The sequence below is a fragment of the Patella vulgata genome, chromosome 6 (assembly GCF_932274485.2).
Source record: "Patella vulgata chromosome 6, xgPatVulg1.2, whole genome shotgun sequence".
Classification (NCBI taxonomy): Eukaryota; Metazoa; Mollusca; class Gastropoda; family Patellidae; genus Patella; species Patella vulgata.
The window spans coordinates 11,742,834-11,768,103 of record NC_065884.2 but is presented as its reverse complement, the minus strand read 5'-3'; the positions used below and the strand labels follow the sequence as shown (position 1 = coordinate 11,768,103).

Below are 25,270 nucleotides of genomic sequence, written 5' to 3'. Positions count from 1 at the left end.
TGTCAGAAAATGTATTTTCAAACCCTTTTCACCGATTCTACAAAATCAACAGAAATCGACATGCAAAAGGTGAAAACTGAAATATAGAGAAAGACTAAAAATAACTTTGGCACTAGATTCGTGATGGTGAGCTGTATCCAAAAGATTACTAAGTGGAGTTATCCCCCTTATACCAACTGATCTGTTTTATTTATATTGAGCTGTCAACCACAATCAAGTTATTAACAAAGTGACACAAATTTTAAATAAAATATTGATGTATTCTTTTTTCTTTTTAACCCGTAAAAACGCAATATATTTTGAAACGGGCAGACCCACAGTCTGAATTAAAACAGGTATCTCGCGGCTATAAGCCTAATCTCCGCCGTAGCCACTATGGCTAAGTGGGTAAGACGCTTGCTCGCAAGCATGGAGGTCGCGTGTTCGATCCTTGCATTGGCTGAGAAAGTGCATCGGGATTTTCCGACGCATCGGGATTTTCCGACATGGTTCCCACCTTGTCAGTGGTGCAGGACCGAGGGCCGTAGCGCTGTGGCAAAATTTCCCATCTTCATTAGCCGAGTCGGAGTAGAACAGTATAGTCACTTTAAACTCCTTTTCCTAATTTCCCCAGTACGAAATTAGACATGAACTGAATGTCCGGTTCCAATGAATAAGGATTAATATTTGTCGTGAAGAGATATGACACTGATGTCCCGGATGTTTTTATCATATACGTCAGACAAACCTTGATATTGTCACATACATAACTTCTGCCACTGCAGTGTCTAAAGTCTAAATATCAGAGCCAACTGCAGATTTCGTCAAGGTCGTGAGATGTAAACAGGGATAGGACGCGTGATTATTGACGAGATTGTGGGTTAGGGTTAGGGTTAGCACTAGCCCTGTTTACATCTCGTAACCTTTGACCAAATCTGCGGTTGGCCTTAATTTTTACACCTAACCGCTTTCAGTGCACAATATTTCACCATGGACATTATAAATAAAATGAAATGGGGTTTAACGTCCTACTGTTCTGCTTCTAAACTGGGCTAATGAAGACGGGCATACGCCATACAGTGTGCTATGAGGGAAATTTTGCCCGGGCAGCGGCGCTACTGCCTACTCTTATATCGAATTCCAACTGCCAAGGGATCTTTTACGTGCACGTCAATGTCACCGTGGCTCCAACAATGGCCAATAAAAACTATCATAGACAATAAATGATACGATAATAAGATGTTTAGATGTCTACATGTAATACCAGTATAAGTCGTATAACGCTATTCGATACCTGCTTTATATATATTACCCGGTTAGATATTCAAGGTAACATGACGTGTTGTCACTCAGGTCTATTTTATAGACAGAAATACTACACAACAAAGCACAAACATAACATATGACGCTTGCTTTAATTTTGTTTGTGAGCAATATGTGCGGTAACCTTATGTCCTGTAACATTATGTGCAGTAACATTATGTGCAGTAGCATTATGTAAGGTGGCATTATGTCCTGTAACATTATGTGCAGTAGCATTATGTACAGTAACATGTGGTGTGACGTTTTAAACGTAACATATACTGAAACATTTTGTCCTGTAACATTATGTGCAGTAGCATTATGTAAGGTGACATTATGTCCTGTAACATTATGTACAGTAACATGTGCTGTGACGTTTTAAACGTAACAACATCTACTGTGACATTATATCCCGTAATTTATAACAACCACCGTGTGTTGTAGATAATTCCATTGTTTCGTTTAAACTCAGTTTAAATATGATGAGTTAACACTGTAAAATATATTTCGACGGTAAGTCTTGTATTTCTTCACAGAATGGTGTACACACGGGATTTTATTTTATTTATTTTTTTTTGGGGGGGGGGGGGTGTGGCTCGACTCATTCTTCATCGAATGGTGTACACACGGGATTTTATTTTATTTTATTTTTTTAATTATTTTTTGTTTTTGTTTGGAGGGGTGGGTGGGGGGATCTGGCTCGACTTAGGCTCAGCAAAGGTAGAGCCTGTGGGGCTGACAAGGATAGTGTTGATACTCCTACAGATGGGACAAAATACCGAAAGCGAAATTTACCCCCCCCCCCTCATTCTTCTATGTTAAAAGAGGATCCGTGTACATATCGGCGTGCACGTAATTTTCGAGAAAAGAGTAGGCCGTAGCTCCGTTTTCTCTCACAGTACACTGTATGGCGTATACTCGTCTTCATTAGCCAAGTCGGAGCAAAACATTATGACGTTAAATCCCATTTAATTCATTTCTCTGTTAAAACCGAAATAAAATCGAAGCAAAATATAATCATTGTTGTTAATTTTACAGTTAACGTTTTGTGTATATTTTACAGTTAACAGTTAACGTTTGGTGTGTATTTTACAGTTAACAGTTAACGTTTGGTGTGTATTTTACAGTTAACAGTTAACGTTTGGTGTGTATTTTACAGTTAACAGTTAAAGAAGCGGGTGAAATTTTTGCATAGTCTCGGTCATCATTACTAAAATCATTAATATAAACAGCATAGTCTCGATTATCCACTTTTTTATATTTAATTATCAATGGCCGTTAGCGGCATATAGGAATCTAATCCAGCCAACATCGAAGGATAGCCTTGACATCGAGAGTTTATTATGGTCTGGATAAGTTAATTAATGTCTAATTGATAATTTAGATAACATTTCAGGCCTAAAGAAAGACTTGTAATAAGCAGATTTTGCTCTTGCATAATGCATGTTTAACGTTTGGTGTATATTTTACAGTTAACGTTTGGTGTGTATTTTACAGTTAACAGTTAAACATGCATTATGCAAGAGCTACATCTGCCTATTTCAGGTCTTTCTTTAAGCCTGAAATGTTATCTAAATTATTAATTAACCTATCCAGGCCATAATCAACTCTAGATGGCATCGCTAGCCTGCGATCTTTAGTGGATTGTAAGCCGATTTACTGCATAACTTTCCTTATCATTAAACGATTAAATGGATAATCGAGACTATGCTGTTTATCGTACTGACTTTAGTAATGATGACCGAGGCTTATGGGAATTTCAGTCGCTTAGTTCTCGGTTCAAAGTGGATCAATTTGAATGAAATTTTCACCAAATTGCCTTCTACCTTATCTAGTTTTTAACTATTATAGTGAGAACTGCCAACTCGTTACCGAATCTCCCATAATGTATCTTTAACGTTTGGTGTGTATTTTACCGTTAAAGTGTGTTGTTAATTTTACAGTTAAATTTTGACGTGTATAGTGTATTATATTCCATGACTCGCTCCCAAATTATACCCCACTGAATGTTAATTGACGTCGTGTTCATTATAATTATTACAGCCTATAAATCATTTAATAAGTTAGTTTCTTGGTGACAAATTTGTTGATAGGCACAACGAATAGTTGTATAAAAACTAAATTTTTAACGTGGAGTAATTATCTATGTAGGCCTAAATGTTTTAATATTTATATAAAGGTGTCTGTTTTATCGGTGGAGATCAGTAATTATCATGAACGTAATTCATAGTTTGTGACAATTTGAGAAAAGATGGCGTACTTGCCTTCTCTCAGTTCAGCAGATGTAGTTATTCCACCAATACAGCAGATAGGTAAAGTTTTTCTTCTATATTTTTGTTTGTGTTTAAAGATACATTATGTAAGATTTAGATAAAGAGCTGACTGTTCTTGCTATAATAGTTCAACAAATAACTATGGACAAAGAACCTACCGTGTTGTTGAACGAAATTCATTAATCTAATTCACCAAATTGGTGCAGAATTATTCAAATAAGACACATGCCAATTATCATGTCAATCGAACTAGGCTTTTTCGAAGAGCGTCACCCCAAGAACAAGAACAAGAAGAACAAGATGAGTAGCAGTTACCAACCAGTTCCTGGTCCAAAAAGATAGACAATTCAAATGAATATATGTATTTTTGTGTTTAAATTACAGTTGATAAGGTTGAAACTAACACAAACGTTTCTTAATGGATAACAATCACAAGCAGCTGTAATAGTGAGACGTTTCACCAAGTATCCCCCTTTTTGAATATTATAGGATTATTGCGGTTGATATTAACTTGTGTGAGAATACTGGTTGAAACGTTGCACTATTAAAGGAGTTAAGTCAATATTTTCCATAATATTCGAAATTAAAAACACGAATTAGAATTCAATATTGATCAATTACAATCAATATTGATCAATTACAATCAATATTGATCAATTACAACCCTTATTGATCAATTACAATCAATATTGATGTTATTATCTTGTGAAACTATAGGATCCTAATATCAAATATTTAAGACACAATTAACATTTTATGGTTTCGGGTGCCATTTTGTAATGAACAAATAAAAACATATCCTACAACACAATGTGGAAGTAATTAGTAAAGGCTAATTCACAAACGACAAAATAATAATTTAAAAAAGCAGGAGTAAACGACTGCCTTTCAATTTGAACTGTTCACGTAGTTTACCGATTTGAAATTTAGAATATAATAAAAGTCAAGTCCATTAAAGTATCGTTTACTATGTTCATATTTCAATAATTGACTTTGATATTTATCAAGGAAGACAAATAGTACGGTATATACACATATGTTTAAAGAGGCAAAAGACACGATGGCTCAGTGGGTAAGGTGTTGGCTCACTAACCAGGAGACACAGTGGCTCAGTGGGTAAGGTGCTGGCTCACTAAGTAGTGGGCACGGTAGCTCAGTGATTGAGGTGCTGTCTCACTAATCAGGAGATACGTCAGTGAGTGAGGTGCTGGCTCACTAAGCAGTGGACACGGTGACTCAGTGAGTGAGGTGCTGTCTCACTAATCAAGAGATACAGTGGCTCACTGGGTAAGGTGTTGGCTCACTAACCAGGGGACATGGTGGCTCACTGGGTAAGGTGTTGGCTCACTAACCAGGGGACATGGTGGCTCACTGGATGAGGTGCCGACTCACTAACGAGGAGATACGACGGCTCAGTGAGTGAGGTGCTGTCTCACTAACCAGGAGACACGGTGGCTCAGTGGTAAGGTGCTGGCTCACTAAGCAGTGGACACGATGGCTCAGTGTGTGAAGTGCTGGCTCACTAACGAGGAGATACGACGGTTCAGTGAGTGAGGTGCTGTGTCACTAACCAGGAGAGTTTGGATTTCCTCTCATCAGCGATCCGGGACGAGGGACGTGAGCAGGGAAATTCACCTGGTCGTGCATGTAAATAAACGGTTGATAGTTAGAATTCGGTGCTGAACAATCGTAATCGACACTGCCCGGGCAAAATTACATAGCACACTGCATGGCATATGCCCGTCTTCATTGTCCCTGTTGGTACAGAATATTATGAAAAATATTATTTTTGTTTCCATAAGCATGTAGGAGAAAACGAGCCACCAACAGTTTAGACATACCTATTTAATGTTTAAAGATACATTATGTAAGATTTTGATAAAGACCTGGTCGTTCTTGCTATAATAGTTCAAAATAGATAATGAAGAATAAACATATTGAAAATTTCATTCAAATTACTTTATTCTGTGCGATGTTATCGCTGTCTGAAGTTTTGACAATATGTGACATAGATTGTTTATCGCCGTAGCCTCGATTCACCATTTTTAAATTAAATCATTAGATAACGACCTATTTAATCCGGTTAAATCTCTGCATTTCGATGGTCTATAGAGTTGATTATAGGCTTGTCATGTGAATAAATGTCTAAATAACAGAGTTTAGAACATTTGAAGTGAAAAAATAACACCTGCAGTAGGCAGATTTATGAGCGCTTACATAATGTGTCTTTAAAAAGTGAATCTCAATATTTGACAATAATACTTGTATATATATTCAAGCAGATGTAAGTTTAGGCTACGAATCCTATAAATATTAAACTATATATTTTATTCAGGTAAGTGTAGGTAAGTTATATAAATATGCATGTACACACTCTGTTTGAGAATTTATAATTGGACACATATGTTGATATATGATGTTGATATATTTACATTATGTCATCTCAGGGTTAATCCCAGGTGGGGGATATATCACGCACCTGTTGAGAGGGGGTAATGTTTGTATACATGTAAATATCACGTGATAATTAGATACATTGTTCTGTCCTTCAGAGGAGTTTGTTGTCTAGGTAAATATCATTGTTCAATTTAAAGGGATTCTATAGGAATTATTTCTATTTTGCATAATTCGCCCCCGATGTGTCTCTTATATGACATGTGTTTGTTTGAATTAAGGTGTTGTTTTCAGGTGTAAAGGCTTATTACTGATCACACTATGGTACATTGCTGAATAAAATTTTTTACTATATTTTAGTTCCAAGTTTATAAAATCATAACAATCTTTATCAAAATTAATAACAATTTTTATCAAAATTAGTAACAATCTGTATCAAAATTAGTAACAATCTGTATCAAAATTAATAACAATCCTCATAGAAATTTTTATCAAGTGTTAACAAAATAGTAACAACCGTTATCAAATAAGAAATAATATTTCTCAAATTATAACAATCTACAGAATACCAAAATTGTAACAACCATGATCAAAATTATAATAATCCGTGTCAAAATTCGTGACAATCAAAAGTATAACAATTTTAATCACAACAGTAACTATTTTTTTTTCATCAAAATAGCAACAATGTTTTATCAAAAAAGTAACAATGTTTTATCAAAATAGTAACAATTGTTTTATCAAAATAGTAACAATCTTTATCCGACTCGGTAACAATCGTTATAACAATTGTAACAAACGGTATCAACACAGTAACAAAATAATAAAATTGTAACAATCATGATCAAAATTATAACAATCATGATCAAAATTATAACAATCATGGTCAAAATTATAACAATCGTGATCAAAATTATAACAATCCTTATCAAAAATCGTAACAATCAAAAGTATAACACTTTTTTTTATCAAAATAGTAACAGCTTTATAATTCCAACACCAAAATGATAACAGCTCTTATCAACTCAAAATACATCTTTATCAAACCAAGCATCGAAATAATAACAATGTAAAGTTAAAGTTGCGATAAGTCTGCACAAGCCAGAATAGAGTTTTCAAATTTGTATTTGAAAAATATAAGATTCAATATGTTTGTAGATCAGCATAATTTAGTACATTGTATATTCTAAATTCATGCGCAGTTTGGGCGTGGCTGATTTTTAAAATAACATTATATCTAGCCGCTGTGGCTCAGTGTTTACCATCAAATCTTGGGTTCGCCCTCTGTGTTGACAGTTGGAATTCCATCAAAATTACTCTTACAGCACCGGTGGGTGCAGCAAAGTAATAGAGAGGGGGGGGGGGGTTAATGTCCACTCGACACAGACTAGGTTATTTCGGGACTAACATGGTTCAATTTTATTTCAATAATACGCATGCGCGTAGGGGTCTTTAGCAGTGGGGGTACACCGGCCATTTACCCCCCCCCCCCCATTTAAGTAGTAATATTTCTGCTTTAAAAAAAATGTTTGGGTATGTCGCTTTAAACTTATTAGTTCCAACTGTTTGCTTATAACGAACACCCATTAATGTACAGCGCTAGTAATATCAATATAATATATAGGATTTACTGGGCTTTGTTATCATAAATTGCTCGCCGATGGATTAAAAATAACTGATTTAATTGACTGACAGTGTTGTTAGTTTGACGAACAGTTCGACTCGGGGAGGTGTCGGATTTCGTCAGACTTGACCAGGTTTTTTATATGGTATATAAAATATTGTAAAGTAATATGATTGTAACATGATTAGAATATATTTCGAGTACAAACAAGTTGACATATCGGAGATCAGAGATCATTTTAATTTTGAATATTCGATCGGGTGGTATAAAGTTCTGTCTTATGATCTTTTTCATCAAAAACTAGGCTACATAGAATTCGATTGACAAATACAAAATGGACTCTTTCCAAATTGGTGAGTTTTTATTTCATGTACAATGTCTTTTGATACAATATAACCCGGTTGGTGTTGACGTGCGGTTACATACTGTTTGTTTTGAATCTTTTTTTCTCAACAGGGTTTGGGGGACTGGGGTGAGGGGGTGGGGTGGTTAACGCGTGCACGTTGGATCAGAAGGTTTGTTATTGAGTCAAGTGGCGTTGTTTCGATTCCCGGCTTGTACGTGACAAGGAGTAGGGTCGCCTGTCCAACCTCGCGGGGTTTCCTCCGGGTCCTCCGGGTTCCCCTCACTGCTAAAGACCATGTAAAGATGGCACATGTTAGAAATGGTTCTCAACTACTGATGTCGCCGTCTTGGTTCTATAGTAGATGGTTCTAAAGACCTCTGTTGAGTAAGTTTTGTAATTATTTGATTATAAAAACATTACAGGCCTGTTTAGAAGATGATGTGTAGAATAAGCATATCTATAATTTATCTTTATTGACCAAAAAACGCTGTATCATAAAGCCTGTCATTGAGTCAACTGGCTTGGTATCGAATCCCTTGTTGTACGTGACAAGGAGCAGGGTCGCCTGTCCAACCTCGTGGGTTTTCTCCGGGTCCTCCGGTTTCCTCCCACTGCTAAAGACCCCTACGCGCAATAAAAGTAAACCATATGTTAGTCCCTACATGACCTAGTTTGTGTCGAGTGGACGTTAAACCCAATTTCTCTGTCTGTCTCTCTCTCCGACCATAGCGTTTCCATCAAACATTAATGACACGTGTTTTTCTGTTGTTTTTATCTTTCCTTGTCGATCACTTTTTGCAATAATTTAGACGTAATTGGCCAAGAAGCGCTCTTGTCAGTCCTTGTGACGTCCGACCACATACTAAACTTAGGCTGTCGGTCTACAATTACCTCCGCTTGAGAACAGACACTAAGCTAATTGACCGACATTTTAAGTCCTACCTAAATCGACGATTTTAGTCGAAAACACTAAGTATACTTCGAGACGTTTGTTAAGATTTATTCTGCTTCCATTTAATAAAAAATGAAATTTTTTATTTAGTCTTTGTGTGTATGACAGATGTGAAACGGAGTAGAAACGCATTACAAAACAGTATATTAATATTTGGATATGGCGACTATTTAGGGCAGAGATTTATTATTGAAGTATGAAGTTGGTCTATCTCTGTGTACAGAATGGTCCGACCATTGCGTTCCAACTAAAGTTTAATTGCAGGTTTACCGCAGTAGATATTGTCTTACCAACAATTAGATTATTAATTACACGTGTTTCTCTGTTGTCGGAATGAAATCGGATTAAAATAGAAAACTGTAACAAATGACTAGATTGAAACAAGTTTAGTCGTGTTACGTATTAATTAGAACGGGAGAAAATGAATACAATAAACATTTAATACATGAACGGACTGGCTAGTGGAGTATGGACGTATTTTGATAACCATGTTGTGAAAGGATTGGGGTATTGACGCATTTTTTAAAAAAGAAAAACAACATGTTTTAAAAAGATTTGCGCGTAGGGGTCTTTAGCAGTGGGAGAGAACCGTCCAACCTCGTGGGTTTTCTCCGGGTCCTCCGGTTTCCTCCCACTGCTAAAGACCCCTACGCGCAATAAAAGTAAACCATATGTTAGTCCCTACATGACCTAGTTTGTGTCGAGTGGACGTTAAACCCAATTTCTCTGTCTGTCTCTCTCTCCGACCATAGCGTTTCCATCAAACATTAATGACACGTGTTTTTCTGTTGTTTTTATCTTTCCTTGTCGATCACTTTTTGCAATAATTTAGACGTAATTGGCCAAGAAGCGCTCTTGTCAGTCCTTGTGACGTCCGACCACATACTAAACTTAGGCTGTCTGTCTACAATTACCTCCGCTTGAGAACAGACACTAAGCTAATTGACCGACATTTTAAGTCCTACCTTGTCTTACCAACAATTAGATTATTAATTACACGTGTTTCTCTGTTGTCGGAATGAAATCGGATTAAAATAGAAAACTGTAACAAATGACTAGATTGAAACAAGTTTAGTCGTGTTACGTATTAATTAGAACGGGAGAAAATGAATACAATAAACATTTAATACATGAACGGACTGGCTAGTGGAGTATGGACGTATTTTGATAACCATGTTGTGAAAGGATTGGGGTATTGACGCATTTTTAAAAAAAAAAAAAACAACATGTTTTAAAAAGATTTGCATTAACGAGAGACGGGATATATATACTAGACATTGAGATATAATTGCGAAAGCCCCTTAAGTGGATGTCAAACACTAATAGAAAAGAATACAACTGCGATGTCACGTTAAGCCCCAGGGACGGACGAAGGAAGGAAGGATATAACTGCGTTATATAGAATAAACGGAGCATTTTCATATAACTGCTATATCTCACCAAAGGTGGAAGCGGGTGTAAAGCCCCACGAATGGAAAATCGGACGAACGAACGAAGGATATAACTGTGTAATATAGAAAAGGCGGAGTATTTGGATATAAGTGCGATATCTCCCCAAAGTGCAAGCCGGCGTAAAGCCCCACGAACGGACGAATGAACTCATGAAAGGATATAACTTATCTACGGATCATTAGGATATAATATAATTTTTTTAAATGGAATAATATAAGAAGACTTTAGAATGGGAATCTCCAGTAGAACTAGAAGTACGGCTGTTGTTATGAACATCGGTAGGTTTGATTTACATAAAATGACAAATGAAATGAAAATAAAATTTTCCGCATCAGCCGGGCTAAAGAAGACGAGAATGATTCAGTCACTTAACATATACCGTGGAATTATTTAAAGATGCATTATGTAAGATTTAGTTAAAAGAGAGAGAGAGAGAGAGAGAGAGAGAGAGAGGCGGGAATAGAGTACTGAAACGGTGTTTAACGTTCTACTTCTCTGCACCGACTGGGGTGATGAAAACGGGAACAGTAATTGAAAGCGATTTTAAATATTAGGTTATATTGTGTTGTCAAATTCCCTTGTATATATTGTTACACTGTATTAACGAGAGAGAGAGAGAGAGAGAGATGCGTTATGCAAGATCACAAAATGTTATATAAATTATTTATTATTATTATTATTAAAATGATATTTATTCAGCGCTCATCTTCCACCGCAGAGCAATGAGAGAGAGAGAGAGGGAGAGAGAGAGAGAGAGAAATGGGGTTTAACGTCCACTCGACACAAACTAGGCCATTTCAGGACTAACATATGGTTCATTTTTATTTCATTAATTCGCTTGCGCGTAGGGGTCTTTAGCAGTGGGAGAGAACCTGAGGACCCAGAGAAACCCCACGAGGTTGGAAAGGCGACCCTACTCCTTGTAACGTACAACCGGGGAATCGAAACCACACAAGTTGACTCAATGACAAATTTTATGATATAGCGCGCACGCGCTAACCATTCGATCATTCACACCACCCCCTCTTAGTTAAAAGGGCTGATCGTTCTTGTTTTAATAGATAATTCAAATTAATATTGAAAATTTCATTCAAATTACTTCATTCTGAGCGAAGTTATCGCTGTTTGAAGATGTGACGTAGATTGTTTATTATTGTAGCAACGGTACTTGATAATCGAGACTATATTTATTATATATTTCATCGATAAATTGTTTAATCTCACGGTCGCTCTGCTTTAAAAAGTAAATCTCGATCATACAGTCGATGTTCTAGAGAGTTGAGTATAGGCTTGTTATGCTAATACATGTCTAAATAATAGTTTTTATAACATTTGAAGCCAAAATAAAGATATACAATAGGCAGAATTAGTTCTTACATAATGCATCTTTAACAGTAAAAACTAAATGAGCATGGCGAGTAAATGAGCCATATATTTAATATCGTAGTGTTTTTAATTACCCGAGAAAGTTCATCGGGATTTTTCGGCGTGGTTTCTCCTTGTCAGTGGTGCAGAATGGAGGGCCTGACAAGGACAGCTGTCTAGTCCTTCGGATGAGACGAAAAACCGAGGTCCCGTGTATACATTGGAATGCACGTAAAAGATCCCTTGGCAGGTGGAATTCGATATAAGAGTAGGCGATAGTGCCGCTGCCCGGGCAAAATTTCCCTCATAGCACACTGTATGGCGTATGCCCGTCTTCATTAGCCCAGGTTAGGAGCAGAACAGTAGGACGTTAAACCTCATTTCATTTCATTTCTGTTTATAATTAGAATTATAAAACAGGAAATAAATTATTTAATCCCCTATGGGCCCTTTAGTGTATCGTAAGTGTAGGAGAGTGGTTCACTTAACAAATGAAAAGAAATGAACGGGTGTTTAACGTACGGCTTTAGGCTACTTTTTCTAACGCTGTAATTATTTCTAGCCACAATAGAACGATAAGAACGCGTATAGGATAAATAGAGAATCTCCTACCAGTCTTTTTTGATAAGACGAGTAGGAGATTTTATTTATCACCCAATCCCTTCTTACATGCACAAATAGATTTCACTTTTACTGAACATTGCGGCGTAGTGATACCTTACTCATAATTCTATTATAACACAGATCCTATTTCGTTTCATTTATTATAGTTCAAAATTTCGTTTTACTTGTCTTCACAACATTAGAGTTTTTGTATAAACTGCGTTGTTTGATGTGAGGGATTAGCCAACGAAACAGTCTGTTACGACGAGTTCTTAGCATGCGGTGAACAGAACTGTGGGTAGCCCACTAGAAACATCAACGCTGATTGGATAATCAATGCCTGACGTCATGTCAAAAGTCGTTCCTATGACCCCTGACAGGACCTTCCACTACAACCGGTCAGATTTTCATGTAGTGTAGACTATCGAAAGTATAAAAAAAACGAAACGAAATATAGATCTGTATTTTAATCAGATTGCCTTACTGAACCAAAGTGACTCAATTATCTTAGATTTTTTAGTCGAATTAAATTCTCGATGAGCCAGTTTGGCGCTTAGCATCACTTGCAAACTACAATATTGTGAATATAAATAGGAGTTCATAACTGGTTCAATTCCGTATTTACAAAGATATGTAAGTAAGTCCGTCGCCATTTTGCTGTCCGTGAAAATTTATTGATAGGCCTGTTTTATATCCGTGACATTATTTGGAGTTAGTATTTTGATAATGTACCTTTGAATACAATTATGTTCAATTTTATGTCATGTCTTTGAACTGTAATTCATAATATTTTATGTCTTGTAACTGTAATTTTTAATATTTTATGTCTTGTAACTGTAATTTATAATATTTTATGTCATGTAACTCTAATTAATAATATTTTATGTCTTGTAACTGGAATTTATAATATTTTATGTTTTGTAACTGTAATTTATAATATTTTATGTCTTGTAACTCTAATTTATAATATTTTATGTCATGTAACTCTAATTAATAATATTTTATGTCTTGTAACTGTAATTTATAATATTTTATGTCTTGTAACTGTAATTTATAATATTTTATATCTTGTAACTGTAATTCATAATATTTTATGTCTTTTATCCATAATTTATAATATTTTATGTCTTGTATCTGTAATTCATAATATTTTATGTCTTGTATCTATAATTTATAATATTTTATGTTTTGTAACTATAATTTAAAATATTTTATGATGCTGAAATTTTGAAATTGATAGGAGTAGTGACTGAAAGTCACACTGTCAGCTCTTTATCTAAATCTTACATAATGCATCTTTAAACTCTGTATTATATATTTCTATGGGTGTGTCTTGATTCACACGTTTAGTAAATTTAAACTTAAAATATTCACACGTACTTTCCTTAGAAGTTTAACAGCTTTTTAGAAACCTTTTATATAATTAAATTACTGTGGGTAAATCGATCGTATATTTAATATATTTAATTTAAAATCATGTTAAATTATGATTATTCAACCCTAGGAGGGCGGTAAACCCTTCATTTTGTTTAGGTTTTTATTTAAAGTCGCAGATCTTCATTTGAGGTATAGTTCAAGTTGTACCCCAGTCCAAAATGATTCTCGCTTGTCCAACCTCGTAGGTTTTCTCCGGGTCCCCCAGTTTCCTCCCACTGCTAAAGACCCCTACGCGAAAGCGAATTATTGAAATAAAATTGAACCATATGTTAGTCCGAAATGACCTAGCGCACGCGCGGGGCCTTCCCTTTTCATTATATATTTTTAAACTATTATAGCTATTTATCTTAATCGTAACTAATGCATCTGTAAATCGATCTTTATGTCCCGGAAATTATCCACTGCAGAATATACACCATATTGTCAGCGTAAACGCTGTCCGGGCAAAATTTCCCACATGGCACACTATGTGGCGTATGCCCGTCTTCATTAGCCCAGTCGGAGCAGAACAGTAAGACTTTAAACCCTATTTCATTTCATTATGTAAGTCTAGTGGTGTCTTGAATATGACATTGAAAATGTTTTACAATTATTTTTGAGGTTAGCGTAATAATCTTTCTTTATTCTATTTGTATATTTCAGGTAATTATTTCATAATGGATTCAGAGCAGCTGGTCTCCAACCCCTTCACAGAGATGAAGCTCGAAGCTCAAACTGATTTCCAGAAGCGGCGTTCTCAGATGGAGAAAATGACGTCTATCCGCAACAACGTGTGTGAGAATAATTACAAACTGACCGAGGACACGTTGGAGCGGGAAAAGAGTAAAATGATGCAGACGATTCAAAGCGATACGAGTAAATACAGATTTGAGATAAAGTTGCTGGAACTGGATCGACGTAAACATGACATAGAAACCAGAAAGAGGATCGAACCTAACCGGAGCTATGACTACGACGATTCTCAGATTGATAGCTCGTCTCAGAGACTTGGCGCCAACATCACCACCTCGTATCTTGAGAAACGGTTGGTGTATCCAGTTCGTCTTCGATCTGTGACAGATCTAAGTGTGACTCCCCTTGTAGCTAAAGCTAGACAATCACTTAAAAGACACAAACTACATCGCGATTTGGATGGATATTCACAAGATTCGCGCTCCCAAACGGCCAAATCACATTCACAAGGTCCGCGCTCCCAAACGGCCAAATCACATGCATCAACTATGTCCTATTTACGATCGGCTAGGTCGGCTCCTACATTATCCACAAATTATAAACGTCCAACCAAGGGCGTCGATTCCACGACATTTCCTGTTATAGACAAAGATCACTTTTCACAAAGGCACAAATATTCATCAACACGTTCAAATCATCACCAACACGTGAAATTTGCTGGTTCTGAGAGCTCCAGTACCAAGGTGAATCGACTGGAACGTACTGCAGAAATACTCAATCTGGCTTCGGCCCGTATCTATAGTTACGAAGCGTCAGACTCAGAAGACGATTTCGCAGAATATGAAAAGGTTGATCTGAGAGCTATCCTTTTTGGAAAACCCGAGAGATGTGACGAACACCACAAAGAAGATTCAGTGTCCGACAAATCCCACAATCAAAGCATAGTTACCGATGCAAGTCATCACAGAGTTCTTCCCAATCAAAAACTAACTCCTGAACTACTGCATTCACAATTTGAACAAATTCAAAAACGGGTGAACACGTTCCTTAAGGATTGTGATACGCCCCGTAGATATGGAGATAGCGACAGTGATGACTCTCTGGATGAAGCTGTATGTGAGAGAGCCAGCCGTTTCCGAAAATTCTCCAAAACGATGAGCGATGGGGAAGAGCGTGGGTCAGATAGATGCTTTACTGGGGAAGGAAATAACAAACGAAAACATAAAAAGGCCTGGGAGTATATTAAAGGGCACAAGAGGGACAGTCAACTTGGAGGAACATACAATACTCAGGACTTGGTGCTACAGCGTCTTACTGGTATAAATATCGGCAAAGCATCCAAATCTGTTATCCCTCTTAATAGTGCCAGCCGCGCTATGAGGAATACTCCGACTTTTAAGATGCGACAAGTCATTGAGAGACTGAAAGCCAATCGTACACGATATGAGGAACATGAAATCAACGAACTTAAGAGATTGAATGAAAGTGAAGCTGAAGCTCAAGCTGGAGAAGATGCTTTGGTAGAGGATGTTGACATTGAAACAGCGGAAGAAGAAGATGACACAAAAGACGGTCAATAAACTGATAGCCCCTTGGGTCTCGTACATGTATTTTCTGAAATTGTTATAAATATGTTAAATTCGCCTGTGGGGTATTTATATACAAAACTACAAGACTAATATTATCTATTTGATTTTGGACCTCACTAATGGCAAGTTATATCTGGTGTTCGAGAAAGGGTTGACATACTCTACCTCGATCTCGTACCGATCACTCCTCGGTGTTATTTGAAGCGATATATTTTGGATCTGGACTTCACTCGACAAAGAAATCCGGTTTAAAATAATTTTGGGATTTTGACATGTCTCTGAAGTAACAGCAATTGTCTAAAAAGAGATACCACAGTCACTAGGAGGTGGTGGGTAGTAAGAGATACCAGTCACTAGGAGGGGGTAGGTTGTACGAAATGCTACAGTCACTAGGAGGGGGTATGTGGTAAGTGATGCTACGGTCACTAGAAAGGGTGGAGGTGGTACGGGATACCACAGTCACTAAGAGGGGGTAGGTGGTAAGAGATACCACGGTCACTAGGAGGGGGTAGGTGGTAAGAGATACCACGGTCACTAGGAGGGGCTAGGTGGTAAGAGATACCAGTCACTAAGGGGGGGGGGGTAGGTTGTACGAGATGATACAGTCACTAGGAGTGGGTAAGGGGTACGGGATACCACAGTCACTAGGATCGCCTGTCCAACCTCGTGGGTTTTCTCCGGGTCCTCCGGTTTCCTCCATCTGCTAAAGACCCCTACGCGCAAACGAATCATTGAAACAAAATTGAACCATGTGTTAGTCCCGAAATGACCTAGTTTGTGTCGAGTGGACGTTAAACCCCCATCTCTCTCTATCCCTCTCTTGTAAAAACAAAAAATGAAAGATTGTTTCAGTTTTGATGATTTTTATCGAGTCCAAATCTTATTAACGGTATATGTAAAATATCCGACTATCCAACAAATCCATCAGCTGAAATATTCAAACATGAGATTATATTATATTTCTATACAACAACATGTATTCAACAACATAAGATTATATTATATTTCTAACAACAACATGTATTCACAAAAACACATACTTATGGAATAACGGCTACTTAATTTATTTGGGCGACGTTTCGAAGAGTTTTCTCTCGCCGTTACCAAGCTAATACAGTAATACAAGAATTATGAGGTCAATATATACAGAAAAACTATAACAACAATTCACGAAAAGAAAAACTATAACAACAATTCTTCGAAACGTCGCCCAACCCAAATAAATCCATAAGTATGTGTTTTTGTGTATTGCTTTATCCAGATTAACAATATGTATTTTTATTGATTCAGATGTCATTTACTGACTTTATTTTAAATATAAGAGATCAATTTCTTTATTTTCATATTTATTTTTGATATTATCCACGTCAATTATTAATTAATTCTGAGTAGAATTATGGCCATTTATTACCGTTGTTACGATAATAAACAAAATCTCGATCATCCATATTTTGATTAAATTATTAACTGGCAATCGCGTTTAAATCCGTTGAAAATCAAAACCATCCGATGTTCTATAGAGTTGATTATGGGCTTGGTATGTGAAAGGGGGTTTGATGGCCGAATGGTTAGCACGTGTGCGCTGTGTCATGAGGCCTGTTATTGAGTCAACTGGCGTGGTTTCGAATCCCCGGTTGTACGTGACAGGAGTTGAGTTACCTGTCCAACCTCGAGGGTTTTCTCCGGGTCCTCCGGTTTCCCCCCCCCCCCTGCTAAAGACCCCTACGCGCAAGCGAATTATTGAATTAAAATTAGTCTGTGTCGAGTGGACGTTAAAGCCCATTTCCCCCCTCTCTCTCTCTCTGGTATGTGAAAAGATGTCTAGTTAATGATTTATATAATTTTTGAAAGATCTGCATTAGGAAGATTTATCTCTTGAATAATTCATCTTAAAAAGTATGACATTGTAAATACTTGCCTCCTTCTGTGTCAGTTTCAATATTTCTTTTTGCACTCGCGTATGACTCCTCTCCGTATCTTGCCATAAATCTATTAACACTATTAAGAGCACGGCGACCCCAGCGCCAGCCACATTCTCCTGGTGCAACCAATAGAGCGACAAGAAGAACAGCTATGATGACAAACTTCATTCTGAAAAATGTCCGTGACAGAATTTATTCAATAATATTTAATGAACGGCAATGTCTTCATTAGCCCAGTTGGTGCAGAAATGAAATAGGCCTAGGGCGTGCGGTGTGCTGTGAGGGAAATTGGGTCCGGACAGCGGCGCCAATGTCTATTCTTATTTCGAATTCAAACTGGCAAGGTTTTTTTTTAGGTGCACATCAATCTGTACACGGGATCTCGGTTTTTCGACCCATCCGTGCAGAAAAAGTAAGACGTTGAACCCTTATTTCATTTCAATATTTAAAAATTAAGTCAATCGTGGAAATAAAATATATAGTAAAATTATGCCTTGTTTTTGATTTTAACCAACACCTCGTTCCACAATAACAACAACATACAATGTACTCTATTTTATATATTATAAAGAATAAGGAAGACCATTAGTGTCAATCAAGTGAAAATCGTTAACACAGTTTCAAGGTCGCCACCTGTCTAAATGAGAGCATGTTATTAAAGATGCGTTATGCAAGATCACAAAATGTTATATATTGTTACACTGTATTAACGAGAGAGAGAGAGAGAGAGAGAGAGAGAGAGAGAGAGAGAGATGCGTTATGAAAGATCACAAAATGTTATATAAATTATTATTAAAAAGATATTTATTCAGCGCTCATTTTCCACCGCAGAGCAATGCGAGAGAGAGAGAGAGAGAAATGGGGTTTAACGTCCACTCGACACAAACTAGGTCATTTCGGGACTAATATATGGTTTAATTTTATTTCAATAATTCGCTTGCGCGTAATGGTCTTTAGCAGTGGGAGGAAACCGGAGGACCCGGAGAAAACCCACGAGGTTGGACAGGCGACCCTACTCCTTGTCACGTACAACCGGGGATTCGAAACCACGCCAGTCGACTCAATGACAGACTTTATGATACAGCGCGCGCACGCTAACCATTCAGCCATCCAACCCCCCCAGAGCAATGCTCAGAGGCGCTTTTACAAAAAACATGGATTGATTAAAACAATATAAAGTTCAAATGTACATAAACGTCTACATGAAAAAATTACATACATATAGAAAATGACATTATCATATTATAAATATGCAAGATATATCAAATCTTTTTAACTAAACGCCTGTGTATAAATATGTGTTTTTAGTGATTGTTTGAATATTGTAATAGATTTTGCTGACCTTATGAAAAAAAGGGAGCTTATTCCAGAGTTTCGGTGCCTGGAAAGAGAAGGATCGTTCTCCGAAAGAAGAAAGATTTGCAGAGATGGGTTTATTTAGACATTTATTCAATGAAATTTTCAGTATCCTCATGTTTCATTATCTGCCTTTGAACTATTATAGCAAGAACGATCAGCCCTTTGTCTAAACCTTGCGGAATATATCTTATTTAAGAGGGACTGTGAATCGTTTGCAAACTACAATATTGTGACAGCTGAATCTCTAAAACGAATTTCAGTCTAAAAAAATGGTTCAGTTTAGGTTCAGTATTTACAAAGAAATGATGAATTGTAAAGTTCGCAAACGACCATAAAACCGTAAAGTTCAAAACGAAAGAAAGTCAAATCGGACAAAAAAGGAATCAAAAATATTATTAATGGTGGCATGAAATAATTCATTGATATTAATAGGGGTATGTGAGCGAGCTTAAAATTACGAGATTGTTCATTGATTGACCCTATTGGTCTTCCGTACATTTCAGATAAGATCGCTACTTCGAAAATGTGTTAATTACTAAGGCATTTTAAAATGCTATTTTATTAATTGCAGTAAATTTTTCCCTCAAACAATAAGCAAAATATTAAAACTCATAAACAGCTTCGATTGTACAAATTTACAACCATAATTATATTGAACTTATTATACAGCAAAGGAAGGGCCTATAGCAAGGGACAAAAACCCGAGATTCCTTGTACACATTTAGCGTGCACGTACAAAAACCCGTAACAGTTGGAATTCGAAATAAGAGTAGATCGCAGTTTCGCGGTCCGGGTGAAATTTCCTTCACATAACACACTGATTCTCAACCAGTGTGCCGCGGCGCACAGGTGTGTCGCGAGGTTTTCCCAAGTGTGCCGTGGAATTTTGAACGGCACACTAAGAAAATGTGAAAAACCACATGATCCCCATAGCGTATTCTCTGGTATCTACTTATAAGTTCATAGTTGTGTTTTTCTTTATTTATTTAAGTCATGTGTCTATGACTAGTGTCTGTCTATGGGTGTATGCCGTCTGACTTGCCATTTCAAATATTTTCCATATATAGTTAGCCAGGTGTGCCGCTATTTTGTCATGTGTACCAAGGTGTGCCGTTGGCAAAAAAAAAAGATTGAAAACCACTGACATAACACAATGCATGGCATAATATGTCCGTCTCCACTGACATCTTATTTATTTTAGTTATTTTACAGTAATCATAATACAGGCATTATATATCGAGTGTCAGTTGTCAAATTTATAAGCTGTACAAGAAACATACTTACCTTTATCACTGTTGATTTGTTTCATATCGATCATCAACCGACAAGTTTATTTATTTGGAAAAAGGTGATATGAAATCTACAGTTTGTGATAGAACATTATTGTAATTCACAGCTCCATCATCAACAGCTGTAGAGTGACAGAACGATTCACGATTCACCCAATACACTACCTAATATATCACCACATACTACCTCTTTATTGTTGTGTATGTGTGTGTGGGGGAGGGGGCGAATGGTTAACACGTGCGCGCTGTGAGCAGTGGCGGCGCCAGCCGTCGGTGGTTGGAGGGGCAAAGCTGGGGCAAAGTCCAAGGTTAAGGGGGCAAAGGCACGAGCTTTAAATAAGGGTAGAAAATTTTGAAAAACAGGCTGCCGGAAATGCAACCTGGCAGTATTTTAGGCACTGATCGGACTTGCGAACCTCCACGAAGCCCACTCGCGAGCGCCAAATAAGGGAGCCCTTACGGAGGATATGGGGTATTCAGTCAGGCACCGATCATCGAGATAAATAGATCTGACCAGATACCGTCCGTCGCCTGATCACTAGTTTATCCGACCAGAGAACAAAATGTCAAACGAACGGACTTCCGAACCCCAACGAAGTCCCCTTGTGAAGTCCTTGTGGGGGGTATTGGGGCTCTCCCCAAGAAAATTTTGAAAAATAGACTGCCGGAAATACTGTCTAACAATATTCAGGCACCGATTGTAGAGATAAATAAAGCTGATCAGATGCCGTCTGTCGTCTGATCACTAGTTTCTCCGACCCCAGAGAGGAAAGCGTCTAATAAACGGACTTGCGAACCTCAACGAAATTCCCGAAATGCAGTCCGGCAGTATTTCAGGCATTGATCGTCGAGATAAATAGAGCTTACCAGATACCACCTGTCGCCAAATCACTATCCGACCAGAGACGAAAGTGTCAAACGGACGCAGTGAGTGACTCAAAGGGAATGAATATTTTCGCCACGATATTTTGTCAAATAGACTGCCGGAAATGCAGCCTGGCAGCATTTCAGACACTGGTCGTCGAGATAAATAGAGCTGATCAGATACGGTTCCTCGCCAAATCAACAGCTTATCCGAAAAGAGGGCTGTATCAAACGAACGAAGTGATTTTATCAGGTGAATACATATTTTCGCCGCGTTGCACCTATACCCAAACACTTTGAGGATCGTAAAAAGCACTTCTCAAGTAATTCATGTGTTCTTGCTTATAGAAGGTTTAATACAGCAGGATGGGCTTGGTAAGAGATCACGCAGACTCTATAACATGCAAGTCTATGACTGAGTGGGGATGTGGGATTTAATCACTGTACACTGTACAAGGTATTGATTACCGAAACGTATAATCACAAATACTTTTTTTTCTCTAAAATTATTGCCCCCCCCCCCTCCCTTGGCGCCGCCGCTGGCTCTGAGAGTGTCATAAGGTTTGTCATTAAGTCAGCTGGCGTGGTTTCGATTCCGCGGTTGTATGTGACAAGGAGTAGGGTCACCTGTCCAACCTCCTGAGTTTTCTCCGGGTCCTCCCGGTTCTTTCCACTGCTAAAGACCTCTACGCGCAAGCGAATTATTGAAATAATTGAACCATATGTTAGTCCCGAAATGACCTAGTTTGTGTCGAGTGGACGTTAAACCCCACGGATCCATCGGGTAGCCGTAAACACGGCGGGTCAGTCGGGTAGCCGTAAACACGGGCCCATCGGGTAATCGTAAACATGGGTCCGTCGGGTGGCCGCAAACAGATTTTGTCCAATTTGTAGTCGATTAGTTTTCGCGTGAATGTCGGAGAGTGTTTGGTCAAGTGTCGAAACTAGTTCATTTCAAGGACACCCGTTGATGAATATGGAATTTGTAACACGGATGGTAATAACATTACTACACGTATAGGCCCTATTGGCGTGAAGATAATTAAAGGTTATTGTTATTTGACATTATCTTAATTAAGTCATATTGTTGGATAAATAAACAACCGACCCTTCACCATACTAAACTTATGCTGTCAGTCTACAGTTAGCTCCACTTGAGAACAGACACTAAACTAGTTGACCATCATTTTAAGTCCTAAATCGACGAGTTTAGTCGAAAATGAAGTGAATGAAATGAAATGGGGTTTAACGTCCTACTTTTCTGCTCCGGACTGGGCTAATGAAGACGTGCATACGCTATACAGTGTGCTATGAGGGAAATTTTGCCCGGGCAGTGGCACTATGGCCTACTCTTATATCGAATTCCAACTGCCAAGGGATCTTTTACGTGCATTCCAATGTATACACGGGACCTCGGTTTTTCATCTCATCCGAAGGACTAGACAGCTGTCCTTGTCAGGCCCTCCGTCCTGCATCACTGACAAGGGGAAACCACGCCGGAAAATCTGGATGAACTTTCTCGGCCTATGCGGGGATCGAACACCCGACCTCCAGGCTAGCGAGCCAGCCTTCACCATACTAAACTTAGGCTGCGTGTCTACAATTAGCTCCACTTGAGAACAGACACTAAGCTAGTTGACCGACATTTTAAGTCCTAAATCGACCAATCTGATTAAAATACAGATCTATATTTCGTTTCGTTTTTTTATACTTTCGATGGCCTACACTACATGAAGATCTGACAAGTTATAGCGATAGGTCACGTCAGGGGTCAAAAGACCGAATTATGACCCTATGATGTCAGACATTTGATTAACCAATCAGCATTGATGTTCCTAATGGATTACCCACAGTTCCGTGCAAAACACGCCTAAAGCTCGCCGTGACAGACCGTTTCATTGGCTTATCCCTGACACCATTCAGAACACGAGTTAAATAACAACTCTTCCAGATCCAAGTGTAGTAAAGACAAGTAAAACGAAATTTTGAACTATAAAAACGAAACGAAATAGGATCTGTGTTTTAACCAGATTGTAAATCGACGAGTTTAGTCGAAAATGAAGTGAATGAAATGAAATCGGGTTTAACGTCGTACTGTTCTGCTCCGGACTGGGCTAATGAAGACGGGCATACGTCATACAGTGTGCTATGAGGGAAATTTTGCTCGGACAGCGGCACTACGGCCTACTCTTATATCGAATTCCAACTGTCGAGGGATCTTTTACGTGCATGCCAATGTGTACACGGGACCTCGGTTGTTCGTCCCATTCGAACGACTAGACAGCTGTCCTTGTCAGGCCCTCCGTCCTACATCCCTGACAAGGGAGAACCACGCTGGAAAATCTGGATGAACTTTCTCAGCAGGAATCGAACATCCAACCTCAAGGCTAGCGAGCCAGCGTCTTACCCACTTAGCCACCGTAATCCCCGTCTAGTCGAAAACACTAAGTATACTTCCAGGATTTTGAGAAATATTTATTCTGCTTCATCTAACAATCTGATTAAAACAAAGAGCCTATTTGGTATCGTTTTTTATAGTTCAAAATTTCGTTTTACTTGTCTTCACTACACTAGGATCTGGTAGAGTTTTTATATTACTGGCGTTTTGGTTAAAGTGAGGGATTAGTCAATGAAACGGTCTGTTACAGCGACTTTTTGGCGTACCATGCACGGAACTGTGGGTAAACCACTAGAAACGTCAACGCTGATTGATTGATCAATGTCCGACGTCATAGGGTCGAACGCTGCTCGTACGACCACTGACACGACCTTCAAGTACAACTTGTTATATCTTCATGTAGTTTAGGCCATCGGAAGTATAAAAAACGAAACGAAATAGGTTTATTTAGTCTTTGTGTGTATGCCAGTTGTGAAACGTAGCAGAAACGCATTATAAAAATGTATACTAATTTTTTGGATATGGCGGTCATTTAGAGCAGAGTTTTTCTCGAGGTATAAAGTAGATGGAGAGAGAGAGAGAAATGGGGTTTAACGTCCACTCGACACAAACTAGGTAATTTCGGGACCAACACATGGTTCAATTTTATTTCCATAATTCGCTTGCGCGTAGGGGTCTTTAGCAGTGGGAGGAAACCGGAGGACCCGGAGAAAACCCAAGAGGTTGGACAGGCGATCCTACTCCTTGCTACGTACAACCGGGGATTCGAAACCACGCCAGTTGACTCAAGTTGACTTTATGGTACAGCGCGCACGTGCTAACCATTCAGCCATCCAACCCCCCCTCGAAGTATGAAGTATGGATCTCTGTGTACAGAATGGTCTCTCACCTCAGTTTATATATATCAGTTTATATACAACCAGATTACATTATTATATGCGTTTCGACCCATTTGGGTCAATTTCTAGGTCCTAAATATTAGCGATTTAGCTCCTTTAATATCAAATTGCAAACAGAAAATATGTTATGAACTGTAGGGTTTCAAGATTTTGGGAAAAGGACGGTAACTCCGGAATGGAATGACACGGAATAAATTTGTGACCTGTAGCTAGGTTCCACAACATTGATATCCCATACTTTTATAAGGAGCGGCTATTTTGTCCGACAATTTCGGTCCAATTTTCACGAAATTCACACTCAACCATCATTAGGGTGTAGCAGTGTTATATTTAAAGGGACAATAACACTTCTGCTGGCTTGACAGCTCCAGAAAATAAATAATAGCCTTATTCTTAGTACTAGATGTTTAAGTGTCCTACCTGTTGTGTAAATTATCCATTACATCCTATTTTACTTGTCCAGAGGGTTCGAAAATATTTTTAAATCCAAGTCACATTTGAAACGGTTTACGTTAGGCTTTTCAAATCATTTAGTTGAATTTTTCCAATTT

The 25,270-nt window shown here is 38.0% G+C and overlaps 1 protein-coding gene across 2 annotated transcripts; it reads left to right on the top strand.

Moving 5' to 3' along the window:
• The first annotated feature begins 3,476 nt into the window (after positions 1-3,476).
• Positions 3,477-16,540, top strand: LOC126825263 (uncharacterized). Of its 2 annotated transcripts, none has more exons than XM_050554847.2 (2): positions 3,477-3,593; positions 14,370-16,540. In XM_050554847.2, exons 1-2 carry the CDS (start codon positions 3,533-3,535, stop codon positions 15,977-15,979), a joined length of 1,671 nt encoding a protein of 556 aa, XP_050410804.1. In that variant the 5' UTR covers positions 3,477-3,532; the 3' UTR covers positions 15,980-16,540. The 2 variants fall into 2 exon arrangements, 1 of the variants encoding a protein (XP_050410804.1); XR_008788560.1 differs by lacking the exon at positions 3,477-3,593 and adding an exon at positions 8,264-8,302 and having other exon boundaries at positions 14,370-14,487.
• The last annotated feature ends 8,730 nt before the right edge of the window (positions 16,541-25,270 follow it).

Excerpts from the sequence above, each read along its gene's own strand:
- LOC126825263 (XM_050554847.2), top strand. The coding sequence starts at position 3,533 with ATGGCGTACTTGCCTTCTCTCAGTTCAGCAGATGTAGTTATTCCACCA. Across the intron at positions 3,594-14,369 it reads TCCACCAATACAGCAGATAG|GTAATTATTTCATAATGGAT; the intron begins GTAAAGTTTTTC and ends TGTATATTTCAG.